The following is a 26,170-nucleotide window of genomic DNA, read 5'->3' as shown; positions in this document are numbered from 1 at the left end:
TTTAACCCTTACATATACTTTTCAATTATTACAGATATAATATCTCATCTTAATGTTGCAATTGTTACAGACATCATCATCATCATCATCATCATCATCGTAATGCCTGAGCCCCTCTCCTCCTTCCCCCTTGCCCACCAATGAGTCCTAGCTGTTTGGTGTCATTTAGAAGTTGACAACAATTTAAACTTAAGAAAATATAATTACTGACAGCCATTTTGATAGATTGTCTTTCTATGACCATTTGGATGTCATAATAATTCTTCAATGCTTTTAGTCTCATGTTTATCTGATTTTGGAAGCATCAGAACTGCTGGGAAACTGGACCATGGGAATTCCTGGGCTGTCCCTAATTTTAACCTGTTATGTTACTAAACAAGTTACTTCTTTATCATCTTGACTTTCCCTTCCTCCTTGTTTCTTGTCCTTCTCACCACATACAACTTTATAGGCTTGCTTTCAAATCCTAAACTGTGCCTCTTATAACGTTCTCTTTGTTTTCTTTCCCTCTCATCTTTGCCTCAGTGATGTTCCCCTCATTCACCTATTTGTTAAGGAAACAGCTGCTCTGTAATCCTTCTCTGTATCAGGCATTGTGTTAACTTCAAGAAAGGAAACCTGGCTGTGGGGCACGTGTAAGCTGATCTATTATAGTGATACTGGGCTATAAGTATTATAATAGAAACATTACAAGGTACAACTCCAACACAAAGGACTTTAAAGAACATCTGTGTGGTTTCCCATTTGAATTCGCTGTTACATTGATCATAAGCTCTACAAAACCACTTATGCATATACACTCACGTTTTTCTTGATCAAGTAGAAATACTTATGTAGAGTTTTTAAAAAGTTAAATGATATACTTTCTCCTTAATAGAACTAGTCTTCATAACACAATTGCTGACCAATATTAAGTGGAATTAACGTGAAGAAAGCCACTGAGATGGTCTGGTTAAATCTGATTGATTGCAAGCTGGGTAAATTTACATGAGAAAAATCAGTCTGTTAATGCCATAATAGTTGCCCACGGTGGACAGTGTTTGATGGAACACCCTGTTTATGACAAGTTTGGAATCAGGAGTGGCATCTGCTTCCTAAACAACATGTCTCTGGAAGCTCTACATACTATGTTGATAGGTATAGAAAAGCTTTTGGCCTTTTGTTCATAGGGTCGCTATGAGTCGTGCTCGACTCAAAGGCAATCAACAACAACAACAACAATAACAATATATTCTAGGCAATGGCCATGGCATGTAGTGACTAGCTAACTGGTCAAAAGAAAATATCCACAACACTAGAGTGTCAAAACTTTAAGTGATAGTATTTTTACATCTTTAGTTTTAGAACCTTTACTTTTTACACATTACATCTTGAATACACATTTTCTTATTCATTAGATTAAGCAATTGTTTCATAGTTACGAATTTTTACAATTGCACTGTAGTTCAATAGTGATAAAAAGTATTTTAATTCAGACACTTCCTATTTCAAAAATGAGCGTGTGCATTTAGACTCTGCCCAAACCATATACTCATTATGGTTGAGTTGGTGTTGACTCACAGCGACCCTTTAGAAGAGAGTAGAACTGCTCCACAGGATTTCCAAGACTTGAATCTTGAGGGAAACAATGTCACTTCATTCTTCTGCAGAACAGCTAAGTGGTTTTGAACTGCCAACTTTCGTGTTGGCCGCCACACACATAACCACCACACAGATTGGGCTTTTTTTAAGGTTTCACAGATGGTGAATATTAGTTGGATCATGTCTGTCTTACCTGACAGTTGTTGAAGGTCCACCTGTGTCCAGGTCTGTAGCTACAAACTCTCCCAGTCGATAATTTTGTCCCATGCTACTGGTCACAACGTATGTTTTTGTGCCTGGACGAAACACTGACCCTTCAATGACGTTTACCACGGCCACTGAGATGGCAGTTGCTGTGATTTTATACTGAGATATAACTGACTGATGGAATTCAGCTTTGTTTCTAACAGCAATACTGAGCTGCATGTTTTGCATTGCTTCATAGTCCAGGGCCTAGAAAGACAAGAATGGAATAATCTTAATATAAAAAGGATAACATTTCATGGAAAATGAAGTCTTTTGAAATAGTTAAAATAACCCCTCACTACTTTTCTGTGATTAAGCATAAATTCTTAGAAATACACAATCTATATTTTATTTATTTTTAAATCCACATAATTCATGCAAACATAGGTAAAATAAAAAACCCAACAACACTCCAGTTGCCTTAACGCCATTATTGAAAACGTTGAACGTTTATGACATGAGGTCTGGTTTTTTGCAAAACAGTTAAAAGCTGAAAATAATATAGTGGTCAAATTGACATATTCCATAGCATAGTCAAAGGAAGTTAATTCTGGTTTCTAAGATTTTGTTTTTCTCAACAAGTAGCACTGTGCTTTAAAAAAATATGGATTGAGTACTTTAAATGTTTGGTTGTTTGACTGGTTTGACTCATAAAGAAATAGTTAGAGAAACTTGTACTACAGTCAAAATATCTCTTTTATACTATTTTACCTAATAAACTAAAAACTCTTTGCCATCAAATTGGAACCAACTCACAGCTGACTCTCCAGTAGGCATCTGGACATTTAAAACGGAGAAGAGGAGATTGCTCATCTTTCTCCTGTGAAGCTGCTGGTGGGTTTAAACTTCCAGAGGCACCATCATTGGGTCAACAGCACAACTGCCCATGGACTGTGCCACCAGAACAACTAGGTAATGGAATGCTGTATGTGCGTGTGTGCATATACATGTACACAAAATGCATATGTGTGTGCACATATATACATACACAATACACACATGTATGTGCATATATACACGCACAAAATCATGTGTGTATACATACACAAAATTAAAGTGTGCACACATTCATAAAATACATACTACATACATATACAAAATACATGTGTGTATATACACATACAAAAGGCATTCATGTGTATGCAAAATACATATGTGTGTGTCTATACATATACAAAATACATATGTGTGCATATATGTATATATACAAAATACATACATATGTGTATATACATATACAAAATACATATGTGTATACACAAAATGTATATGTGTGTATATACATATACAAAAGACATATGTGCTGTGTGTATATATATGTATAATAAAACTTCAAGACAATTAAGATTTCATGTTTGCAAGAATGAAATCAGGTACTTCTTTGAAAATGCTTTAAATTTGTATCAGCTACAGGTAGCACTATATTGATGTTGCTGTTATGTAGTAGAGTTTAAAGTGCAACACACACACACACACACACACACACACACAAAATTACATATGTTGTTGTTGTTACGTGCCCTTGAGTCAGCTGTGACTCATAGTGACCCTATGTACAACAGCAATCCTGCTCTATCATGTGCCAGTCTTATTGTCTCTGATACACCTATCCCCATTACCCCAGTCACTGAATCAATTCTTCTCATCGAAGATCTTCCTCTTTTGTGCTGGCCCTCCACCCTCCCAACATGATGTCCATCACCAAGGACTGATTCCACCTTGCAACATGTCCAAAGTATGTCAGATGAGCTTCAGAATTCTTGCCTCTAAGGAACAGTCTGGCTTCTCCCTTTCCAGGACAAATTTGTTTGTTCTTCTAGCAGTCCATGGTATATTCAATCCTCTTCTCCAGCATCAAAGCTCAAAGGCATCAATTTTCCTTCTATCATTCCTAGTCATTGTCCAGTTTTCCAATGCATAGCAAGTAATTGCAAATACCATGGGATATATCAGGCACACTAATCTCCAGACTGACATTGTTGCTCTTCAGTACTTTGGAGAGGTCTCTGGCAACAGACTTTCCCAATGTCTTTTCATTTCCTGGCTGGTGGTACCAAGAATGTTGATTGTAGGGCCAAGCAAACTGAAGCTGTCAACAATCTCAATCTCCTCACCATCTATCATGACACTGCCAATAGGACCAGTGGTGAGAATCTTTGTTTTCTTGATATTGAGCTTTAATCCATATTGAAGGCTGCAGTCCTTGACCTTCTGCAGCAAGTGGTTCAGGTCCTCTTCAGTTTCAGCAAGCAGGGTTGTATCATCTGCAGATTATTACTTCCAGTCCTGATGCCACACTTCTCCTCATAGAGCCCTGCTTCATGGATAATCTGTTCTGTGTATAGATTGAAAAGGTATGGAGATAGGACACATCCCTGGCATATACCCTTCCCAATTTTGAAGCATGCTTATTTCCCTTTTCTGAGTCTCAATGTCTTTGCTTTTTATATGAGCATTATATGGCCTAGTTTGCAGGGATGCTGTGCGGACCAGAGCATCTTCACATTGGCTCAGTAAATGGATGCTATAGCGATATCAGAAGAGACTCTGAATATTGCACTAGAGCGTGAAGAAGCCAAAGCAAAGGGAAGAAATCAAGAAGTTAAGGAGCTGAATAGAAGATTTCAAAGGGCTGCTCTGGAAGACAAGGCAAAATACTATAGTGAAACGTGCAAGAAGCTAGAGTCAGAAAAATCAAAAAGGATGAACTTGCTTGGCATTTCTTAAGCAGAAAGAACTGAAGAATAAATTCAGACCATTAGTTACAATGCTTAAGGATGCTATGGGTAGAATATTGAATGATTCAGAAAGCATTAAAAGAAGATGGAAGGAGTGTACAGAGTCATTGTACCAAAAAGAATTAGCTGACACCAAAGAATTTCAAGAAACAACATATGATCAAGAGGCAATGCTGATGAAGGAGGAAGTACAGGTTGCTCTGAAGGACTTGGCAAAAAATAAAACCCAGGAACAGATGGAATATCAATTGAAGTATTTCAGAAAACAAATGCTGTCCTGCAAGTGCTCACCAAGTTGTGCCAAGAAATCTGGAGTACAACTACTTGGCCAACTGACTGGAAGAGATCCATATTTGTTCCCATTCCAAAAAAAGGTGACCGGACAGAGTATGGAAATTATCAAATAATATCATTAATAGCACACACTAGCAAAATCCTGCTAAACATTATCCAGAAAAGACTTGAATGGTACATTGACGGAGAACTACCAGAAATACAAGGTGAGTTAAGAAGAGATTGTGGCACTTTACTGCCAATGTCAGATGGATCTTGATAGAGAACAGAGAATATCAGAAGAATGTCTTGCCATGTTTCATTGATTATTCAAAGACATTTGACTGTGTGGATCACAGTAAATTGTGGCTAACCTTGAGGAAAATGGGAATCTCAGAGCACTTGATCTTGCTTATATGAAATCTATGCTTGCATCTGGAAGCAGTCCTCAGAACAGAGCAAGGAAACACTTCATGGTTCAAAATCAGTAAAGGAGTGCATCAGAGATGCATCTTGTACCCATACCTTTTCAATCTGTATGCAGGACAGATCATTCAGGAAGTAGGGCTTTATGAGGAGGACTGTGGCATCAAAATTGGAGGAAGACTCCTTAACAACTTACGATATACAGATGACACAACTTTACTTGCTGAAGAAGACCTGAAGCACTTGCTGCAAAAGGTCAAGGACTGTAGTCCTCAATATGGATTGAAGAATGAGATAGATTGATGTAGTGACTGGGACAATGGGGGTTAGTGTGTCGGAGTTAGTGAGACTGGCTCAGGACAGGAAGGGTTCAGAGCTGTACATAGGATCATTACACATTGCAGGCGACTCAATGAACATTAACACGTATTAACAGGTTTGGAAGATGAAGTGGCATCCACTTCCTAAAACAACATGTCTCCAGAAACTCTATGAACTTGGATAGATGTTGATAGTTGTAGAGGGGCTTCAGGTCTTTTGTTCACATGGTAACTACAAGTTGTGCTCAACTCAAAGGCAATCAACAAAACAAATAGGGACAGTGGCACTGACATTACACTAATAGACTTGGACAGCAACTAATCACAATTAAACAAATAAGCACAGATTCTATGGAGACAGAAGTCCTTAGATCCCCACAACTGTTCTGAAGGAAAGAAATAGTAAACCAGGGATATTTATTTTAATGTGAAGACTGCATATCACATGAACTAGATGTGATCCATATGTTGTTACTGCAGATTTAAAAGAAAACAAAAGAATATCTATGAGCTTTGTAGTGCAAGGAGAAACTTTCACCGGGGGCTCCCTAGGAAGCTATTTTTTCCCCTCATACCTGAGAGAAGATTCTGCTGCGAATGTGTAAATGCGGTGCTTTATTAAGCATAGAGATCTGTGTTGACTGAAAACGACTCTAGTGTATAGATGTTCTTTATAGGCATTGGTGGCCTAGTGGTAAGAATTTGTGCTGCAATCCTGAAAGCATGTAGTTTGAATCTGCCAGCTGCTTCATGGGAGAAGGATGTGCAATCTTCTCCCATGCAATTAATTGATTCTGAAAACCCTCTGGAGGGTCATTTGTGGGTAAGTTCTAACTTCATGGTACACAACAACAACAACAACAACAACATACGCATTGGTAAGCAGGCATAGTGAGATAGGAATGTGAGAATCCTAAAAGGGACAGAAATTTTTTTTAATCTTACAAAAACATAATAGAGGAATAAACTTTTAATGTTCATAATAGGAATTTTTACTGTATAATACCTGATACATAATACCTCGCTGCAAATAATGTTGATATGGACACAATTTCTAGGCACACCCAAATCTCTTTTTTAGCAAGAAATTCTCAAAATATCTAAAGCAAAACCTTAGCACTTAGTTATGATTTCTTGTTTGCAAAATTGAAATCAAGTACTTGTTTGAAAATGCTTTAAATTTATATAAGGTACAAGGAGAACCATATTGATGTTGCAATGTACAGTTTAGCAACTCTTTTTTTCATCAAATAATATGCAAAGAAAAATGTTCTCTGCAAAAATGTTCTCTAGTAGACATTATAATAGAGTGGTTTTTCCTTCACTACCTCAAGTTTATGCAGCATCATTTAGTTTTAACATTGAAAACACAAAAGATCAAGACCATGGAAGATTTAGGATAATTATTTCTTACCTTAACAACTTTTAAAGTTCCCACATTTGTTCTTTCATTCATTTCTATGTCAAACCAGCCTCCCTCATTTCCAGAGACAAAGAAGATGACCCCTATCCAGTTAGCTGTGAACTCCTCATCCAAATCTATTACTCTTATCTGGAGTAAGTTTGAATTCAGAGAGTTTTCTTCAATACTTATGGAATACTGAAAAGAGAAGTAAAACATGGAAACACAAACATTGTTGAGTGAGAAATATATACTAGTCTTACACTAAAATACTTATTTATTACTTTAAGAAAATGTCAGTCTCATTTTCATTATTCAAATACATTTCCCCCATATAACCGTCATATAAAATAACCCTAGTGAGACAGTGTGCCTACATTCAGAGTGCCTGTGACTACAGAGACATCAGTCAATAGAATTGATTGTGCCAATTTGAGAATGTAAAGGATTTGCAGATATTAATTTCAGAAGCAGAAGCAAATACTTACTGAAGACTGTTCCATGTACGGGAAGTTATCATTGACATCGAGAATTTTAATGGAACTTTCACACTCTGCTGACATACCATCCACCCCGCCGTCTCGATCCGAGCCCCTTACAACGAGAGTATACTGGGAATATTCCTAAAAACAAGTAAGACAAGCAAGGTCAACGTTGATGTAGACAGTCCTTACTCTGTCTCCTGCAGAGTTGTTTTTGTTTTGGGGTTTTTTTTTAAATTCAAGAAATTTTGGTTTTATACTGGTTTGCTTACAAAGTTCATATACACTGTTTTACATACTATCTTCACTCACATTGTGCTTCATACAATTATTCCCATTCATTATATTTTATAAACTTAATCAAATTGAAATATGCCCACCATTGCGCTGTGCTCCCAGATCCCTGCTGGATCGTTCCCATGCCTCCGTCAACGTATCAAATTGTACAGCCTTATCATTACCCCGCTTGCCCAGCCTCACCCTTCTGCTCCTACCCTCCCCCCTCCTGGATCCTTGTATGCATTTTACTAGTTATTTTTCTATTTTCATGGTAATGGTCACATGCAGTATTTGTCTTTATGGGACTAAGTTCACTTAGAGTAATACTTTCTGGGGGGCTCTTTAGAAAGGTTAGCTCATTATTATCATAATTTCATGGTAGTGGTAAAGATAACAGAGTATTGAGCACTTTGATTAGAGGAAGTGAACCTTGAGTCTTGCGCCTTAGACCACTGGACCATCCTGACACTTAAACTCTTTGAAATGCTTCATGAATCAGTACAGAAATTCCCCCTTCCATTCTCAACTGTGTGTATCTAGCTTCCTTTAAGATAAAGAGTATTTTTTAAAGGCCTCATTTCTTTCTTAATCATGGTATTTGTATTGATGGGAAAGTTTATGAGTGAAATGGGCCAGAATGATCAGGAGGTGAGAAATGATGTATATAATTGTTGGAGAGTCATAGAGACATCGTGAGGTCTCAGCCTGAATCACAGATGAAAGAATATCTGCTCCAACAGCTTCAAAGTGGCTGCAGATTTCTTTACTCCTGACACTCCTTTATCAGAGTTCCTCAGCACTGAAAGTTCTTTGAAGTAAAGGAGTCCCATTGGTAGCTTTGGTGGTTCAGTGGGTAAGGAGTTGTATTCTCAACCTGAAGACAGGCAGCTCTGGGAGGGGAAGAGGGAAGGTCTCCACCCATGCCTTTCCAAAGTCTGAAACATTGTGGGGGGGGAGATGTGAGTTAAGATTCTGACCCCACTGCAATGAGTTGTGGTTATTTGCTTAATTATTCTTCAAGAAATTTTGAGAAAGAAAATTCCAATTTTTTTTTTTTCAGATAGTCATTTTTAAACAAACAGGTACTTTAGGTAATTAGAAAGTGATTACATTGGGTTTGTGGTTGTTGTGTGTAATCAAGTTGGAACTGACTCATAGCTGACTCTGCAGCTGGTTTTCAGAGGCAGTCAATCCCACAGAAGGAGATTTATTAAATTATGTTAAGAATAATGCTGATATGTCCTAATATAACATAGGGATCATTAGCAGTGAATTTGTAATTTTTAAATAACTATAAACTCCCAAAACAAACTCATTGCCAAAGTCATAACAAACTTACGACAGGATCCATGTTCATGCGCATTGGGACTCACTAAGATGAGTTTCTAATATCGAGTGTTTCTCAAACTTGTTTCATGATAGAACATTCTCTGAAGTTGAACTTCCTTTCTTTTTTTATTAAAAAAGAAAAAGTTTCATTCAAAATTTGCCCAGCAGATTAGGTTACCATTTGACAATTTCTACACAAGTTGTCAATGGAGCTTCTTGAATTGAATGCTGAAGTAATAAAATAGGCTAATCCTTGGAATTATCTTTTTTTTCTCTCCTTGAAATTCTCCATAGCATTCTCAATTTACATACTTTTGGAATATTTTTGAATAGTCTTACAACTGAGGTAAATCTCGAAGTAAAATCATATGAGAAATGACTATGAAATGCATTTAAGTTCCATGTTCACATTTAAGATTGTGTTTTTGTCTCATTACCATTATGTGAAGTGATTGCATATGTAAAATTAAAGTATATTGATCTTTCCCCTCTCATTTTTCTCTTAGTTATTCATATTTTTCAGAATCAGTTCCTTTGAGACTAAATAACCATTCAAGGGTGGGGGGACGAGTACCTCTCTGTCTAGAAAATTATTCATTGTTCGAATTTCTCCAGTGTATCGATTGATGATAAACATTGGTGCATCTGAAGGTTCCTGTCTTATGATCTTGAAGGCTATTTTCGAGTTCAAATTATTTGGTTCATCTGCATCAGTAGCATTGAGTACCATGACCAGCGTATCTGGAAATCAAGAAAACAGATGCAAATCGACAGTTGATCATTTTGCTACAGTGCAGTTAATCACTTCCACACATGGCTTGCGTGTTAGTTTCCCCCACACAATGAGCATTTACCAGGCTTCCTTTCTGCTTCTTGAACACATCTGCATCTTAACTCTTTTTTGTCTAGACTTTAGTGAAAGTAAGACACAAGGGAAAAATATTGCTCTGGCTTTAAATGTCTTATTCCTTCCATCCTCTACTTCTTTTCAGCTTCTGGGACTAAGGAAATGATATTATATGAGACCACTTACTCCTGGATGCAACAATTTCTAACTCAATGATTGTAAACTCAGTTTCCACCTCTATAATACTGCCTTCTTCACTGAGTTTACACTAGAATTAAACCACTGAAGTGGCATCCACTTCCTAAATAACAGGTCTCCGGAAACTCTATGAACTTTGATAAATGTCAATGGTTGTAGAGGGGCTTCAGGCTTTTTGTTCATGGGGTCACTCTGAGTCATGCTCTGCTTGAAGGCAATCAACAACAACAACAATGAGGGAAAACATATAGTGTATATACTGAATAATCCAAGACGAGTAAATAGTATATATAATTGTTTTTCTGTATCTCTCAGCCCTTAGCAAAGTGCTAGCTTAATAGATTACTAGTAGGTTTAAATAAATGTTTACTTTGTCCTCTTTCATATTTTCCATTAATCTTACTAGCTGGTTTGTGTGTGTGTGTGTTTATAAAGGACGATGGAGAGTTTGAAAAGCTGCTAATTTTCATAGACTAGAATGCTTTTCTATGCAGTGTTATTTTTCAATGATCACACACCAGGTAATTAGTTAATTATGTTACATTAATATCATAAAATGCAGTACACACTGTTAAAAGGAATGGAGAAATATCTATATACTGTTGTGGAAATATGTTCAAAGTATTTTTAATTAAAAAGTATGCTGTGGATAAGTAAAGATAGTCTCATTTGTGTCTAAAATCACATTTACGTATGTGATGTGAAAGTTGGTATTAAAGAGAATTGACAATGGATTTCCTCTTTTTACTTTCATGTTGTATGACTTTTTACAGGTATTTTTTAATATATATATATTTCTTAAAGTTTAACTAATTGGTCCAATATTTTAAGGGATAAGATTGAAATGCAAGATTTTTTTCAAATTGATAAGACTCTGCACTTAATTGCTATTAGGAATAGGAAATAGGAATAGGAAACATTAACTTTTTAATTCAGAACTACTGCTGTTTTTAATGTATTTAGGGAAATCTTCACTGGTGTTTTAACTGACTAATGTACTATCTTTCCTAAATAGCAGTATTTAGCAGTTAAAATGTTTTCACTGACACTATACCTACTCATCACTTATTGGCTAACTATTTATCCAACATTTTATATGTAGAACAACTTTGAAAAATTCCCAAGTAGTGCCTTCAATTGGAGTACATTTCATAGACCACCCTGATCATATCCTGGAAACTTCAGTAATTATCAGGCTTAATAATGGTGGACAGTTGGCCACAGGATACCTTCTCTTGCTGATCTAGTATGTCTTGAGTGGACCATGGAGTTGAATGGAGGACAAGGGTGGAAAGACTCAGTTATAGGCATGTAGAGGGAGGCTGAGTGTGGCCTGAAGGTGCTGGAGAGGCTGGGGGTGGCTGAGATGATGAAGGAGAGGGAGAGGGAAGGTGACCATACTGGGTTACAGAGTTGGAAGGAAGAAGGATGAGCAGGGTTCCCAGGATGGGTGGTGGGGAGGCAGCATGCAGAGAATGAGGGTGAGTGAGAGTGGCCACCAGGATGGATGGCAGAAGGAAGTAGGTGGTGGGAAACATCTGACTGTTACTATTACCACCCCCATCACCTCAACTCCCACGGTGTCTGTGGATTCTCTGGTGGAGGAGGCTTGGCGGGGAAAGGGAGCCTACCCTGTGATGTACATTCTGAGACACACTGTGAGTTCATGGCAGGCAGTGAGTCAAGGAGAGGGAATCTGTCCCAAAGATGGGCTTGACCCATGACTCTCACTTATTGCTGATTTCATTCATGGACCTGGTCTTCTGAAACTTACCAGTCAGATAAATGAGGTTTAGGCATGGGTATAAGAGAAGTGGAGGTGACTTGTAAAAAAGCATGGTGTATAAGATTCTGTAAACTTTAGATTTTCAAAGCCTTTGTAGGTTAAATGCATTAGTTGTGCAGGTTTTCAAAACACTCAAGATCAGCTTTCAGAATGCATGGTGAGCTAAACAGGATTAAGTTTATAATGCTTTTTGAACATGCAAAGCCAGCTATTTGAGTAAAAATGCTTATGAGACTAGTACTTATTATATTATACATAAGGAAAGGGTGGGAGTGGGAGAGAAATAAATGGCTTTGCATTCATTTGTTTTTGATAAAAGCTCTTGGAGATTACAGCCACAAAATAGGTTGGTTATAAGTGATTTTTAGAAATAACTTTAAAGTAGTTCTTTTTAAAAACCTCCAAAGCAAAACAGCAGTATTAACAGAAGTGGGTGGGGTTGCAGTTCTAAGCAGTGAGACTCTAAGGCTTAAGTCTCAGCCTGAGGCCACTGTCACCACTGTGCAAATGGTTTTGGAATTTCTTACTGGGAATCACCTACAAAGACAGCGTGTAACAAGATAAAGTCCTTCTCACTAGTTTGGCATTGTTCCTTGTATATAACAGATCTGAACTGCTCCCATAAATCCCGAGAAAGCCATTAGGGAGATTTCCCTGATGTCTTTCCAGTCTGCATGTTTTTTCATAGCTTGTCTCTTACATTGCTGTGAGACCTTTACACAGCTTACCTTCTAGTTGCCTGGCTAAGGAGAATGATCTATTGGCCAAGACAGATTTCTTCACTGGAGGATGGAGGTTACTTACTTGCATTTGAATTTTCTTCTATTTGTCCCACAAAGGTAGACATAGAAAATACTGGAGGATTGTCATTTATGTCCAAAACCCTGACCCTGAGCTCAAGTGGTCTCTCTAAATCCTTCCCCATCGCATTCAGAGCTCGACAATAGATCTAGGAAAGAAAAGAGAAATAATGATTCAATGCAACACCTGTTTATTAAAGTCTCACTTTGTGTATTGTGCTAGACATTGTGGAAAACTTGAAAGAAAAGAGAGACGTACTGTGTCCCACCAGAACGTTGTCATAGCAGTACTTCTAATTAATACAGGGAGGCAAATACTAACACAAAATGTCATATAAGAAAAGGTACATAGGAATAAATATTATGAAAGAAATAATATTTCTACATAGGAAGAAATATTATGACTTATGAGTATTATTGAATTATTATGACCAAAGAAGATTATGACTGCATGTGAGGGTATAATAATTGAAATAGAACTTTCACGAATTTGTGTGTTATCCTTGTGCAGGGGCCGTGCTAATCTCCTCTGTATCATTCCAATTTTAGCACATGTGCTGTTGAAGTGAGCACTGAAATAGATCTTTAATGATAATTTCAACAAGTAGAGCTGGGACTTGGTAGAGGTATTCAGGTATTTACCAAGTAAAGGTTTTCAGATAAGAAAGAAATAGTGTGAAGAAAAGATGATGTCCAAAATTTGAAATAGTGGTGTTGAAAGGTTTGAGGATCTGCTTAAGGAGTCACGTGAGGAATTCAAAGAGATGTTAACAGTTCTTACGATAGGTGCTGCCTGCCTCGTTGCTTGCATTACTACTATTTTATAAGATGTACATAACTACATACTTAAAATTATTGTTTTACATAGACTCTAATTTTTATATAAAAATGGTCAGTTCCAACTTGATAGTTCACAACACAAGAGAAAGAAAGGCTGAAATGTTGACTTTGAGGGTGTTTGAAGAAACATGGTGGAAGACACGGTAGATATATAGGTCTGAAATTTAAAATTAAAAACTAATGTGATCTGAGGAAAGAAGATGAACTCTATGAGTCAAAGTGGCAAATTTAGATGACCCTGAACAAAACTGAGATATGGATCAATGGAAATTTAATGGAATCTCTTCTATAGCTAGGAGGGCTTTGGTAGTTTTGAGGGTAGGTGGTTTTTGTCCACCAGTTTCTCTGTAGGAGAAAGAAGAACTGTTTCCTCCCAAGTGATTTATAGCCTCTGAAAACCTGCTGGAGGGCTAGCGATGGGTTGGTTCTGACTTGATGGCAACTCATTGTATTTGCTTTGCTTCTATTACAGTATAAAGCAAATTTTTTCTTTAGTTTTAAATTTTTATTTCAAGTATTAAGAATTATTGGCCATGATCACAGATAATCAACTGAATGAGCAGAAGTGAGATAAAAATAATAAAATTTATAGAATAAGGTTTCATAGAAACAGGCAATTAATGGACAACGGAAATCCCTGGGGATAAGATATGAGGAAAATAAAAGAGTGATTCCACTTTTGAAGTTCGTACAAAACATGTGAGCTGGGAGAGAAAGAATTAATTGTGGGATTTTTTCATGAATGGTCCCAGACTTTTTAATGAAAGTTGACCATCAGATCAACTACTTCAACTGAAAAAGAGGTTGAAGGTTTGAAGAGAAAGAGTTTACTTTATGACAACTATTGGAAAGAATGGAGTAAGTTGTAGCTAAGGATAAACAAAAACATTTCCAAACCACATTCAGAGCTCAGGTCAACTTGAATCATGAATTTATCATAAAGTTATGTTCTTTCAGAAGGTTCTTAGTTCCAAATAATTACGTGACACTGAAGTTCAGGGGGGGCAATAATCTTAAATTAGTAAGACAAGAAGTAAAAATTAAGTCAATCTTTCCAATAAATATTCTAGTTTGCCGCAGAAGACAAACTAGAGGCTTGCATTTTTACTTAAAACATTTGAGTAAAAAACCGCAAACAAACACTTGAGTAAAATGTATTCTCTGTCTCCTCTGTGTGTATTGGGGTATGTGATGCTTGTAGCTTGAGATAACCCCAAGTGCTTAAATACTGAGGCCCTTGAAACCCAGTATGATCTGAATATACTTGAAATAAGTATGATCTGAGCATATATGATTGTTCCAAAATAATTTAGATTCAAAGATAATGGTGTTGACTTACAATAAAGTAAGGAGTGACTTCTCGGTCAACGATGGATGTTATATTAATTTCACCAGTTTTTGGATTAACAATAAAGACTCCATAAGGTGGTTGGTCAATTCCTACTCCAGAAATTTGGTAGGTAACTATCTGATTTGCAGCACAATCGGAGTGAATCTGTAGAAAGATAATAAGAAAAGGTGACAATAAAACCATTTTACTCCTCATATGTATATCTTTTATAAGGGTTAATGTTATGCCTTATTTGTCAATTGGGAAATATTTTCCTAAATAGATGTAATGACTAAAATTCTAATGTGCCAAAGATAATTGACAAGGTAATAAAAGAAACTCTATTTCCATTAATCAAGAGAAAAATAGAATAATCTACCTTATTTCTTCCTTTTCATTGTTTTTTTTCTGTTGTTCTATATAAATCATATAAAATACTATCTATGTTGTCTAACCACAATCAAAAGAATTGAGAAAATGTGGTACATTCACACAATGGAATACTATGTAGCACATAGAGAAGTAATGATTTTGTTAATTATTACTTAATTTGGGAGGGACTGGAGAGCATTATGCTGAGTGAACTCAGTCCAATAAGGACAAAGACTGTGTATTATTAATGTCCTCTAGGGGAGGGGGTAGGGGGAGGGTAGGATGAGGATGTGTGGTGCTGGCGGATTAATCATGAGATCACACAATTTGATGCAGTGGGTGAAGGAAATGGGAAGGATCTGGTGTGAAAAAGGAATGTGTTAGAATTTTGCAGATAAACTAGTATAAAAAAGAATATAAAATAGAATGTATATAAATGATTCTATGAAAACACAATGCAAGTGAAAGATTGTATCAAACACAATGTATATGAATGAAACATACTGTAAAGTTATTATGATATGAAAATCAATAAAAATGTATGTAAAAAATACTATCTGTGGATTTCCCCCCTCCCCATCTGACTTTTGAAGTAGCATTATAGGTTTTGACTACACTGTTGTACTGAATCAATATTTCACTTTGTCTGGGTGTCTAGATTTTTAAAATTTATGCGTTAGTGGTTTAAGGTTTTATAACTGGAGCAACTAAAGCCCTGATTTTTTTTCTAACTTTTCAATGAGATGTATTCTTCACTATCCTGAAAAATAAACATGGTTTTAATCTTTCTCCTAAGACTTTAAAGACAGTTTATTTTGAAACTTTAATGTCTGCCCATTGTGATTTTTATTTTTGTGCTTTGTTTGATACTTACTTTGGCAATTGGATTTCTTTTCGAGTTGTCTTCTCCTTCACGACAGGCTGCTGCGAACTTGATCCATTCACGTTTTTGCCTTCTGATTGAATGCCACTTGATGGTGCCATTTTTAGCATTGTAATCTCTTACCTTGGATGGACATGATAAAATAACTGTATCAGTGTAACATTGTATTGGAGATATTTGAAGAAGGGTAATTGTAATGGCTGTTTTGTTAGGAAAATTGGTGGTTTTGAGAAGCTATTCATTTTAGCATTGTATTAACTGATAAGGCTTAATCTTTCTTTGGAAAATATATTGTTGTAAACAATATTCATTATAAAATAGCTATGTCTAAAAAAGATTAAGAAATAAAATAAAATAGATATGCTTTATGCTACCTGGATTCGAAATTCACTGTTAACTTCCAGCACCACCTATAAAAAAAATAAGACAATAACAAGAATTAATTTTTAATTAAATGCCTTAAAACTCATGTTTTCTAATCAAACAGTGCCCTTGTGATTTTCAGGAATAATTTTAGCAGTGACAGAAGGTTCATTAGAAAACTCTGTCCCAGATGCCTAAGTCTGATAAAGATGTTAAGAATAGCTTTGAATTTTACTCTTTTTGTTGTTTTTACTTTTAAACCGCTTTTCATTCTCAGCCTGCAAAGATACTTGTGTTTCATAACTTGTGGATATCTTACCTATGAGGTAAGATATTTAAAACTACAACCCAGAGGAAAAGAAAGCTTTTTCATAAACTTATTAGTAAGTCTTGTGTCTGTAGAGCTAGATGTATCCGGACACTATTCAGTGATAATCTAGCAGGATTCTGTCCATTAAAATCTTCAATGATAGTTTCAGGTTCAAGGCAACTCTGGTAGCCTCGCGGTGAGAAGTTGCAATGCAATTCCCAAAGCATGTAGTTTCAACCCACCAGCTGTTCTGAGAGAGTAAGACAGGCGGTCTCCTCCTGAGCCAGTAGTTACCTCTGAAAACCCACTGGAGGGTCACCTATGGGTTGGTTCCAACCTGATGGTACACAACAACATAAGATATATAGGGAGTGCTGTTGGCTTAGTGATAAGGAGCTATGTTGTCAACTCAAAGGTACAGAGTTTGAATCCTCGAGCTGCTTGACAGGAGAAAGGTCGGTAATCTCCTTCCGTGCAATTTACTGCCTCTGAAAACCCTCTGGAGAGTCAGCTATGGGTGGCTGACGCCAGTGAGATATAGAACTCTAGGGAGCTCTGGTGGCCTAGAGGCAAGGTCCTGTGCTGCAATCCTGAGGCATTCAAGGCCACCAGCTGTTCTATGGGAGAAGGATGGGCAATCTCCTCTGTTGCCACCAGTCCAAAGTCATAGAGTTTGAATCCACCAACTACTCTGCAAGAGAAAGATGAGAAATCTCCTTCCATATGATTTACACCTTCTGAAAACCTGCTAGAGGGTCAGTTATGAACGGATTATGACTCAGGTTAAGGCGTTTGTATTTTTAGTTTATGAGATATATAAAAAGACATTATTTTTACTTTAGAAAATAAATATTTGGAATATTTTCTATGTTAAAAATTATCAGTTACAATTCATTGGATAATAATGGAATACTAGGTAATGTGTTTAAACAAAATCTTCAAAACAAGCATGTGTGACAGATATTATTATTAAATCCATTTTATAAATGAAGTGGAGGCTTTGCTATTAACACATGGCTAAATACATTCCAGTACAATTCAGGCTAAATTTGTACCTGAGCTATGGGTTTTGCAATGAAGTATAAGATAGCCTATTCACCAAAGTCAATTCTAATGCAAACATGTCACAAAGAACTGTAATGACAATTCTAAGAATGAAAAACTTGATTTTCATCTGTCTACCTCTTTGATTCATAGTTCCCATATGATAACAATAAAACTAAAAAGAGAGAAAAGTGTCAGTAACTGAGATGTTATTTTTATGACAGTCTTTTCATGTATTTAAAGTTTGTTTCTGATTGTTCTGTTTAGAGACAATTGTTGCTGGAGAGCTGAAATTATTTCAACGAGGAGCAATGGGTAACTCTCGCTCCTGTGAACTCTCTCAGCACGTTTGTGGGTGTGGGAGGGGCTTGATGGGATGCCTCATTTCTTTGTATGGAAGTTGTTTTTTATCTTTTTAGAATTGTGTTCACATGTTATCTATCTTGCACGTCCCTCAGCACACTGAAGTGTTGGTACGTGTTGTTTATTTTGGATAACTATGCCAGATGACTAATAAAGCTCTCTGCATTTATGAAGCTGGAAAATTCTTTTTCCCACGAGAGAGAAATTAGGATGCCCAACAGGTTTTACCAAAGTCATAGAATCAGGCTTCACAGTTAATTGGTTCTTGAAAAGCTCTACCAACTTAGTTTTAAAATGTAAAGCGCGATTGTAAGTTTTTATCTTTTCCTGACAGTCTAGGGTGCTTTTGAAACATATTCATTTTAAGGCTTTGAAATACACTTTAATAAACTGAAAATGAACACCTGATAGAGTTGGAAAACCTTGATGCATTTCTCAAATTTTTCGAGCTTCACTTTTCTCATTTACTAAAATGAAAACAGTGGACAAAATTATCAACTGGTAGCTTTCCAGTTTCCCCACCAAATGCCTGTATGAAGGAGGAAAGTGTTGAAGACGAGAAGGGCATGACAATTCTTGGCAGGAATAGTGGGAAGTGGCAAAGATTACAGGTCCCGAGCTGTTGAGAATCTTGTGCATCAAAACAGTCTTCCTTCAGTGAAAGGTGGCCAGTGGGGCCAAGTGCAATGCCAGCCCTCCTACTTATACATTCATTAGGCAACACCCTACACAGGGGAAGGCGCTAAACCAGCCCAGTGGCAGTGGGGGCAGACAGGGAAAGATCAAGGAAGAGATACTGCGTGAGTAGTGCTGACGGAGCCTGAGAACAGATGGGACGTGGGAGTCAAGATAGGCGGCCCAGGTGGTGGTTGCTTTAAACTGGGACTGGGAATAAGGAAGCAGCAGTATGAAGCTGGAGAATATACTGAGTTTGAAATGTCAGAGACAAGACCCACAACTGAAATGTGTCTCAGAAACAGGAAGAAAGTTTCAGGCCAAATACATAGATTTGAGGGACATCTGCTCAAATGTGGGAGTTGAAATCAGATGAGAACTTGGATAGGTAGAATCTAGACTATAGCAAAAAAAATGCTACTGCTGAAGATGGATCCGAAGATCATTCCTATGTTTATGTCACTGGCAACAACAGCAACACAAGAGAGACAATGAGAGAAGGAGAAGTAAAAAAACCCCAAAACCAGAGGACAAATTAATTCAGTGTCTCAGATGTCATGAGAAGAAAAAAAAAGTGAAAGACAGTATGAATGAGTGTCAAATGATGGGGGAAAGTTTTCAGGGACTTTCAAAAGAATGTCTTTGATTCTATGGAACAAGGAAGTTTCCTCTAGAAATTGTAGTAAGAGGAAATAGAGAGCTGAGAAGGTAGAATTAAATGTGGTAGCATTCAAGAAAAAAAAAATTCACAAGGGGAAATGTCACAGATATTTGAGTAAGAGGTTTTGATTTGAAAGGGGAAAAAAAAGGTGGTGTTTTTTAAATTTTATTTTATATTGGCTTACATCCAAAAGGCGTCTACATTGTGCTCCATTTACAGACATTATGTTTGATGCACTCCTCCATTCCCTCTGTGTTTCACATTATCATTCCCTTACATTGTGTGAGGAAATTAATGGAAAGAAGAGGCTTCAAAGACAAGCTAAGGAATGGAGGAGAGAAATGAAAATTCATAGATAAGATATCAAAGGACATCTTTGTGATTATTGTAGACCTTATTTCCAAAGACAGGGTGAGTTTAGAAGTTATTTGAGTTTAGAAATAATTTGAGATTTGTGTGTAGAGGCTGTAGATTCTACAGGGAGGAAAATTGGGCTTTCTGACTAGATCTAAATTCTTATGTCCAGGAGATATAAGCATCTGTGTATTACACTTAACCATTGTGTGCCTCAGTTTCCTTATCTGTACGTAAGACTGTGCATATCTGTATGTAAGACTATGTATGTAAGTCCATCTTAGCTTCTAAATTTCTCTGAGGCAGAGAATTCACTTTTATTTTAGGAGTCAACTAATTTACTAAAAAAGAAAAACTTTAAATTCCGCAAGACTTGAAATGACACTCTACTTTCAATCACCCTCTAACGGTCATAATTCACTTTTATTTTTAGTGAAGGTTGTAGATCTTTGCATATCATAAGAATGGACTTGAGAGTAAGAAATTATTTTTGTAAAAAGAATATATCGCATGTCATAATTATAAAGTTGTATTCCACAGTAATTAATTGGTAGTTTTTTTTTATGATCTTAGTGTATTTGCTAACTCTTGTTATAAATTTCAGCTTTTGCTTGAGGCAGAAACCACGGAATAAACTTAAGACCCAAAATACAAGAACTTGTTTAATTATAAAACGTCATCTTTTATCTTTCCTCCATATTGCTTATGACAAAGGACATCAGAGTTGACAATGACTTAATGAGTTGGTTTCTCTGACTTGTCCATTGATTTATATAATTAACAAATGTTTAATGAATGTCGATTATGTTGGTCCAAATTTAGATTAAGAGGGAGCTCTGATGATCTTGTGCCACTGATGACCTTGGTCGCCTTAGATGAGCTGCAAACCCAAAGGCAGTGAGTGGTTCCAATCCACTAGGTGCTGCACAGGAAAAGCATGAGCAATCTCCTCCTGTGCACTTTACAGCCTCTGAAAACACACTGGCGGGTCAGCTATGAGTCGATTCAAACTGGATGTCAATGAGGCTTCTCTTTTTAAGGTGTGAAAAAAGAATGCTAACCTCTTTATAAAATAGAAAGTGAATGTCTTATTAACCTATAAAAATAAGCATTGGGGAAGTCCAAGATGGTTATTTCCTTTTTTAATGCTTTGAGGAGCTCTGGTGGCCTAGTGGTAAGAAGCTGCGCTGTAGTCTCGAAGACTCGCAGTTCGAACCCAGCATCTCAGCGGGAGAAGGCTTGACAGTCTCCTCCTGTGTGATTAACTGCCTCTCAACACCTGCTGGAGGGCCAGCTATGAGTAGGCTCTGACGTGATGACACACAACAACAACAACAACAACAGCCATGCTTTTACAATATGATTTTTTGGTTTTGGCAGTATATGAGTGAAGAGAAACATAAAGTACCCCTAAATTCCCTTCTAGTACAGACTGCTACTGTTGATAGTTTCCTTAGCAGCGAGTGCTCTCACCACTTTGTCCCCAGAACCCGTTGTGTGTTTCTTATTAGCCAAATGTAAAAGGCTGCATTCCCTTCTCACAGGCTGGTGGAGAGTGCGGATCAGCTGTTTGACAGGCCTCAGTCCACTGAAGGCCTCAGTCCACTGAAGGCCTCAGTCCACTGAAGGCCTCAGTCCACTTAAGGCATTTTCAAGTCGTGCATAACCAGCAAGGGTAAGATGACCCAGCACTGTGCCCGGGCGTTCCCTCTGTGGAAGGGAGCCTACACGCAGCTGCAATGTTGAGCGTGCTCTCGACCTATTCATTAGGCAATGGCTTGTTGGGACATGGGAGTCGCTGCAGCAAAGTCCTCAGGAATGTATCATGGGGAAAGAGCTATCGCAAATGAAATGCTCTGGGCGGCACAGACAAGCATGGCTTTCTGCTCTGTTGACAAATCTTGTTAAATAGATGACCTCATGGGTCTGACCTTGTTTAAATATCAGGTCCAATATTTCCAATACCTAAATCAGGGAGGGCAAAATATTTTGGCTCTGTGGCAACTCAAACCTCTGATGGTGGCTTCCTGAACTCCTTGTTGAGGGTTTTAGGGTCTCCTAGGGTCTTTGTAGGCTCAATGGGAAGAGTGCTTTGGTCAATACCAGGGGCAGGGCCTTGGTTTAGGTCTGATGACTACTATTCCAGGTAGAACCTTAAAACTCTCATCTAACAAATTTCATGGTTTGTTAAAGAACTAACCCAATGATTTCTAGAGATGTAAAGGATTAAAGAATTTCATTGTAGTGGTAGACATTTTGCAGTGATAATATGTACTCTTTTTTTTAAGATGAAAGAAGATGCTGATCCTAAATCTGTAGTGAAATAATACAGAATTTAAGGGAATCATCTAGTTGAAAATGACTATGCTAACATATTGATAAACCAGCATATGGCTTCCATTTTCCATGAAATATTTCACTGAAACACTATAATGCTGTCACCACAAGACAAACACGAAGAAAGCATACAATTTAATTTAAAAGAAGGATAAAAGAGCCCTCTCTTTGGCTTCTCTTCAGTTTAGTATGTACTAATTTGTTAGTCTTGTACTAATTTGTTAGTCTTGCACTGTAATCCCAAAGGTACATGGTTCAAATCCATCAGCTACTTCATATGAGAGGAATGTCCTCCCATGTGATTTACTGCCTCTGGGAACCCACTGGAGGGTCAGATATGAGTCAGTTCAAACTCAATAGCAAACCACATCTCTTGTTTATTTATCAATGAATGTGGTTATAGAAATTTAAGATGCCTGGCTCAAACAAGTTGATTGACTATAGAATAATATACATGTTATTTCTGTGTATTTTTGTCTACAAAAAACTGAAAAATTCTTGCTTTTAATTTAAAGGACCAATGATGAGTTAAAATTAGAGATTATTATGAGGTTAAAAATGAAAATATTAACCCATAGAAAGTGGAAAAGATAGGTTAGTATAATTCTGGTAATATATTTTTTAAAACTCCCTAAAACTCATTTTCTTTATTCTTTAAAGTTCAGCTGCAGAATTTTGTCTGTATTGAGAAGAGACCATAAAGTTTGTATTGATTTGAATGGACCAGTTAGACCTGGCAAATGTGTAAGTTATTTTCCAAAATCATTAGGATCATAGAAATTTTTCTGGCTCGATTTTTCTTTTCAATGATGACCATACTATACTTTTTACTATATTAACAACTATTCCCACAGAAGTCTTTAAGTAACATTATCTTCAGTAGCATAATGCAATTTTGTTCTCTTAGAGAAAATACACTCTAATCTCCACTCCATACTCTGAAAATGCACTTATTTCCCTAAAGTAGTAGAAAAGAAAACTAAATGCAAAACCAATAAAATTTGTTTAGCTTGCTGTGTGATAGCAGGTGGAAGTTACTGTCTGCTTCTACCTCTGAATCATGAAATAGTCATGTAGCAATCTTTGTCACTATAAGAGAAGCTGTTTGGCTTTATTCTCAAAGATCCAGCTGAATAATTTTAACAAGGTCTGAAAACTTGGGAAATATAGAGCAGACTAACGGTACTCTCAATAGGGATTTGCTTCAGAGTTTAATATCTTAATATTGAACTGTCTTAAAGGTTTTAATAACCAAATGCACTCCTTTACATGGATTGTCCTAATTTACCAGCTCTTAACTTTATATAATTTTTCTTTCTTTTGTAAAAGCAAGCAATTTATGGTGAAATTAACAAACTCATAAAGGCAGAATTTTCTACAATGGTAGTTATCATTGGGGGAGAGTAGGGGTGGATGAGGTAAAGAGGCAATATTTTTAAAGCAAAATACAGACTAGATACCTTCAACGAGAAATTACCAACACTGTTTGGTAAAAGCAAACAAAATTATCCAGGCTCCAAATAGATGGATACTCCTATATCTCTCTCCAAAGTGAGAAAGCAATGAAATATAGATTTTTAAAAAAATTTTAATGAAAGTTTATAAAGAACTTGAATTTCCATTCATTCATTGTTGCACATTTTCCTCCCTGTCCTCCCTTCCCCCCTCACCCAGTTCACTTTTTCCTTTGGGAAAAAAGTTCTTTCATTGTTATATAGCCCCCCCCCCCGCCACCTGCCACTTTACTATGCAATGAAATAATAGATTTTTAATGAAATGATACATTTTATTGAAGGATAGCTAATTAGGAAGTAATAAAAGGTAATCTATGGGATGCAGTTAATGAGAAATAACCATATAAATCAGCCAGTAAGGCATACCTTACAGATTCAAGAAAAGTAATTTCATAAGCGCCCAAACTAAATTCCATACACCAATTAATCAGTCAAATTGATAGTAATCTTGAATGGATTAAATTTATATGAAATTGTTGGTAAAAGTATTTGCTTATTTTTCAGTGCAAAATTGCTCATCTCTTCAAGTGGCATAGTGAATAATGAGACTCAATTCCTGCCACATCTGAATGATGACATCAACTGATCCTAAGCATCGTAAGACTTGCTGGTATAGGACAGTTTGAAGGACAGCTTGACCCTGAAGCTACTGACTTGCTGATGCTCATTTATAACTAAATCGGCTGATTACAACCACTCTTAATTAATGAACTGAATTTAAACTAACCACCATTGCATCAATGAAAGCACTAACTTGTTATTACACAAACTCAACATTCCTGTTCAAAAATCAAGCAAGTAGAAACAAATGTGAACCACAGAATGGCCTCCCGTCAAGCCAGAGGGTGATTTACCTGGCACCTGCCTTTGTCAATTACATAAAACTGACTATGAGAGAGGTGGCTATTTTCTTATTTTCTCCAGGAATAAAATGGATGGAGTCCATGGGTGTATTTAACATTAGGGCTGAAAGGAGAAAGCTAATAATGGGACCGGGCGGAGGCAGTGACCAACCGTTTCATTACTTTTGATCATCAACTTTCAAGTCTTAGTTACTACTGACTTTCTACTTAGAATAGAAAAAACAAGGATAATAATAGTTACATTTAGTCCTTAATTATGGCCTTTCTTTTACCTACCATGTCATTTGAATATCTCTTACACTGTCATTTTTTAACATTAAAAAAAAAGCCATTTTAAAGAAATCTTTCTTTGGCGGTGTGGGGCTTACAATACTTAGTGGTATGGGTATGAAGGGTCCTTAGGGAAGTGAAGAGTTTGCTTGCATAGTAAGACCAGCCACAAACTGTCATGATTTTCATTTTTATGGCTTTTATTTTTATGTATTAAGAATCATTATGAAATTTCATGCAAAAAAAGTTTGACAAGCAGGACATGCCTGGGATGATTAGCTTCAAAGCTCTCTTGCAAAAGAGAATTTGAACAACTAAGTAGTGATATGAATTTTGTTCATTCATAATGTCCGCAGTATAGCTTAGCAAACACTTCAGTCTCAAGAGATATGATAGGATGAGTTGACGCTGATGCATGAATAAGACCTAGAGCCTTCAATTAAAGAGAACAACAGGATGTAAAAATCTAGTTCATAAAACCACCTGGTCATTAACATAAACTTTTAATGAGTTTAGGTGAGAAATGACATGAAATAACATTTTCTTCAAAGGTCTCAGTCTTTTGCACTGAGCACAAAGGTGAACGATTTGTGACAAAGTCCACTTACCAGCAAGATGAACAGCCCAGCAGCTGTTCTGAAGACATGCCAGTCCATCGCTGCTGGGTTCTTTTTACATCCAAGACCAGGGGAGTTTTGTTTGTTCTTCTCGGTTCCTTCTCTTTTCCCCACTCAGTTGGTGTCTGATTAAGATAATTTCTCAGTAGATGTTCTTACATGCAGGCTTTGAGGTGTTTCTGCCTTCTTCTGGGAGAAGGACTGACAGGACGTATAACCAGTCTGGATCCCCACCCTAAAAACTTGGGCTGGTCTCAGTGAAATGCTTGACAAGATCATCATTGCTCCCAGGTAAAAGCTCTGGGACACACCCTTCTTCCAGCTGGAGAGTAACTCTCCACGGGGCACCCCAGAGTCCCTCCTCACTGGATGTTTCCAGTGGCAGGTGTTTTAATTGGTCAAAAGAGACAGTTGTCCAATTGACGGGGGCTTTTCCCCCTGTGACTTATCTGCAGGCTTATTTTGCTTCTTCTCATACACGTGGCAAGTTCAATATAGACACTTATGTTCTTGAAAGAGAGTTATCTGACCCATGGTCACAGTCAAACCCTCAGGTTACAATATAAAATTAAAACTTACCATTTCAGTCGATCTGGGAAAGATTAGATTACTTTCTAAGTTGCTGAAGATTCAAAAAATTTTGTTATGATGAGAGTAATTTCCTTAA

At 36.9% G+C, this 26,170-nt stretch overlaps 1 protein-coding gene across 2 annotated transcripts in view; it reads right to left on the bottom strand.

The window, feature by feature from the left end:
- Positions 1 to 25,542, bottom strand: part of DSG1 (desmoglein 1) — a 45,202-nt gene extending 19,660 nt beyond the window's left edge. For both annotated transcript variants that reach the window (XM_006899551.1, XM_006899552.1), the window contains exons 1-9: positions 25,495 to 25,542; positions 16,507 to 16,542; positions 16,124 to 16,255; positions 14,887 to 15,042; positions 12,712 to 12,856; positions 9,651 to 9,817; positions 7,475 to 7,609; positions 6,999 to 7,184; positions 1,775 to 2,034 (exon numbers count right to left, since the gene is read on the bottom strand). In XM_006899551.1, the coding sequence (XP_006899613.1) occupies positions 1,775 to 2,034; positions 6,999 to 7,184; positions 7,475 to 7,609; positions 9,651 to 9,817; positions 12,712 to 12,856; positions 14,887 to 15,042; positions 16,124 to 16,255; positions 16,507 to 16,542; positions 25,495 to 25,542 (1,265 nt within the window). The remainder of the gene's footprint in view (positions 1 to 1,774; positions 2,035 to 6,998; positions 7,185 to 7,474; positions 7,610 to 9,650; positions 9,818 to 12,711; positions 12,857 to 14,886; positions 15,043 to 16,123; positions 16,256 to 16,506; positions 16,543 to 25,494) is intronic.
- Positions 25,543 to 26,170: the final 628 nt, after the last annotated feature.

This window comes from Elephantulus edwardii, unplaced genomic scaffold (genome assembly GCF_000299155.1).
Source record: "Elephantulus edwardii isolate Elephantulus edwardi_28Jun2011 unplaced genomic scaffold, EleEdw1.0 scaffold00261, whole genome shotgun sequence".
In the NCBI taxonomy this organism is placed as follows: Eukaryota; Metazoa; Chordata; class Mammalia; order Macroscelidea; family Macroscelididae; genus Elephantulus; species Elephantulus edwardii.
The sequence above is the reverse complement of the archived record's forward strand: the minus strand, read 5'-3'. Positions and strand labels throughout refer to the sequence as shown.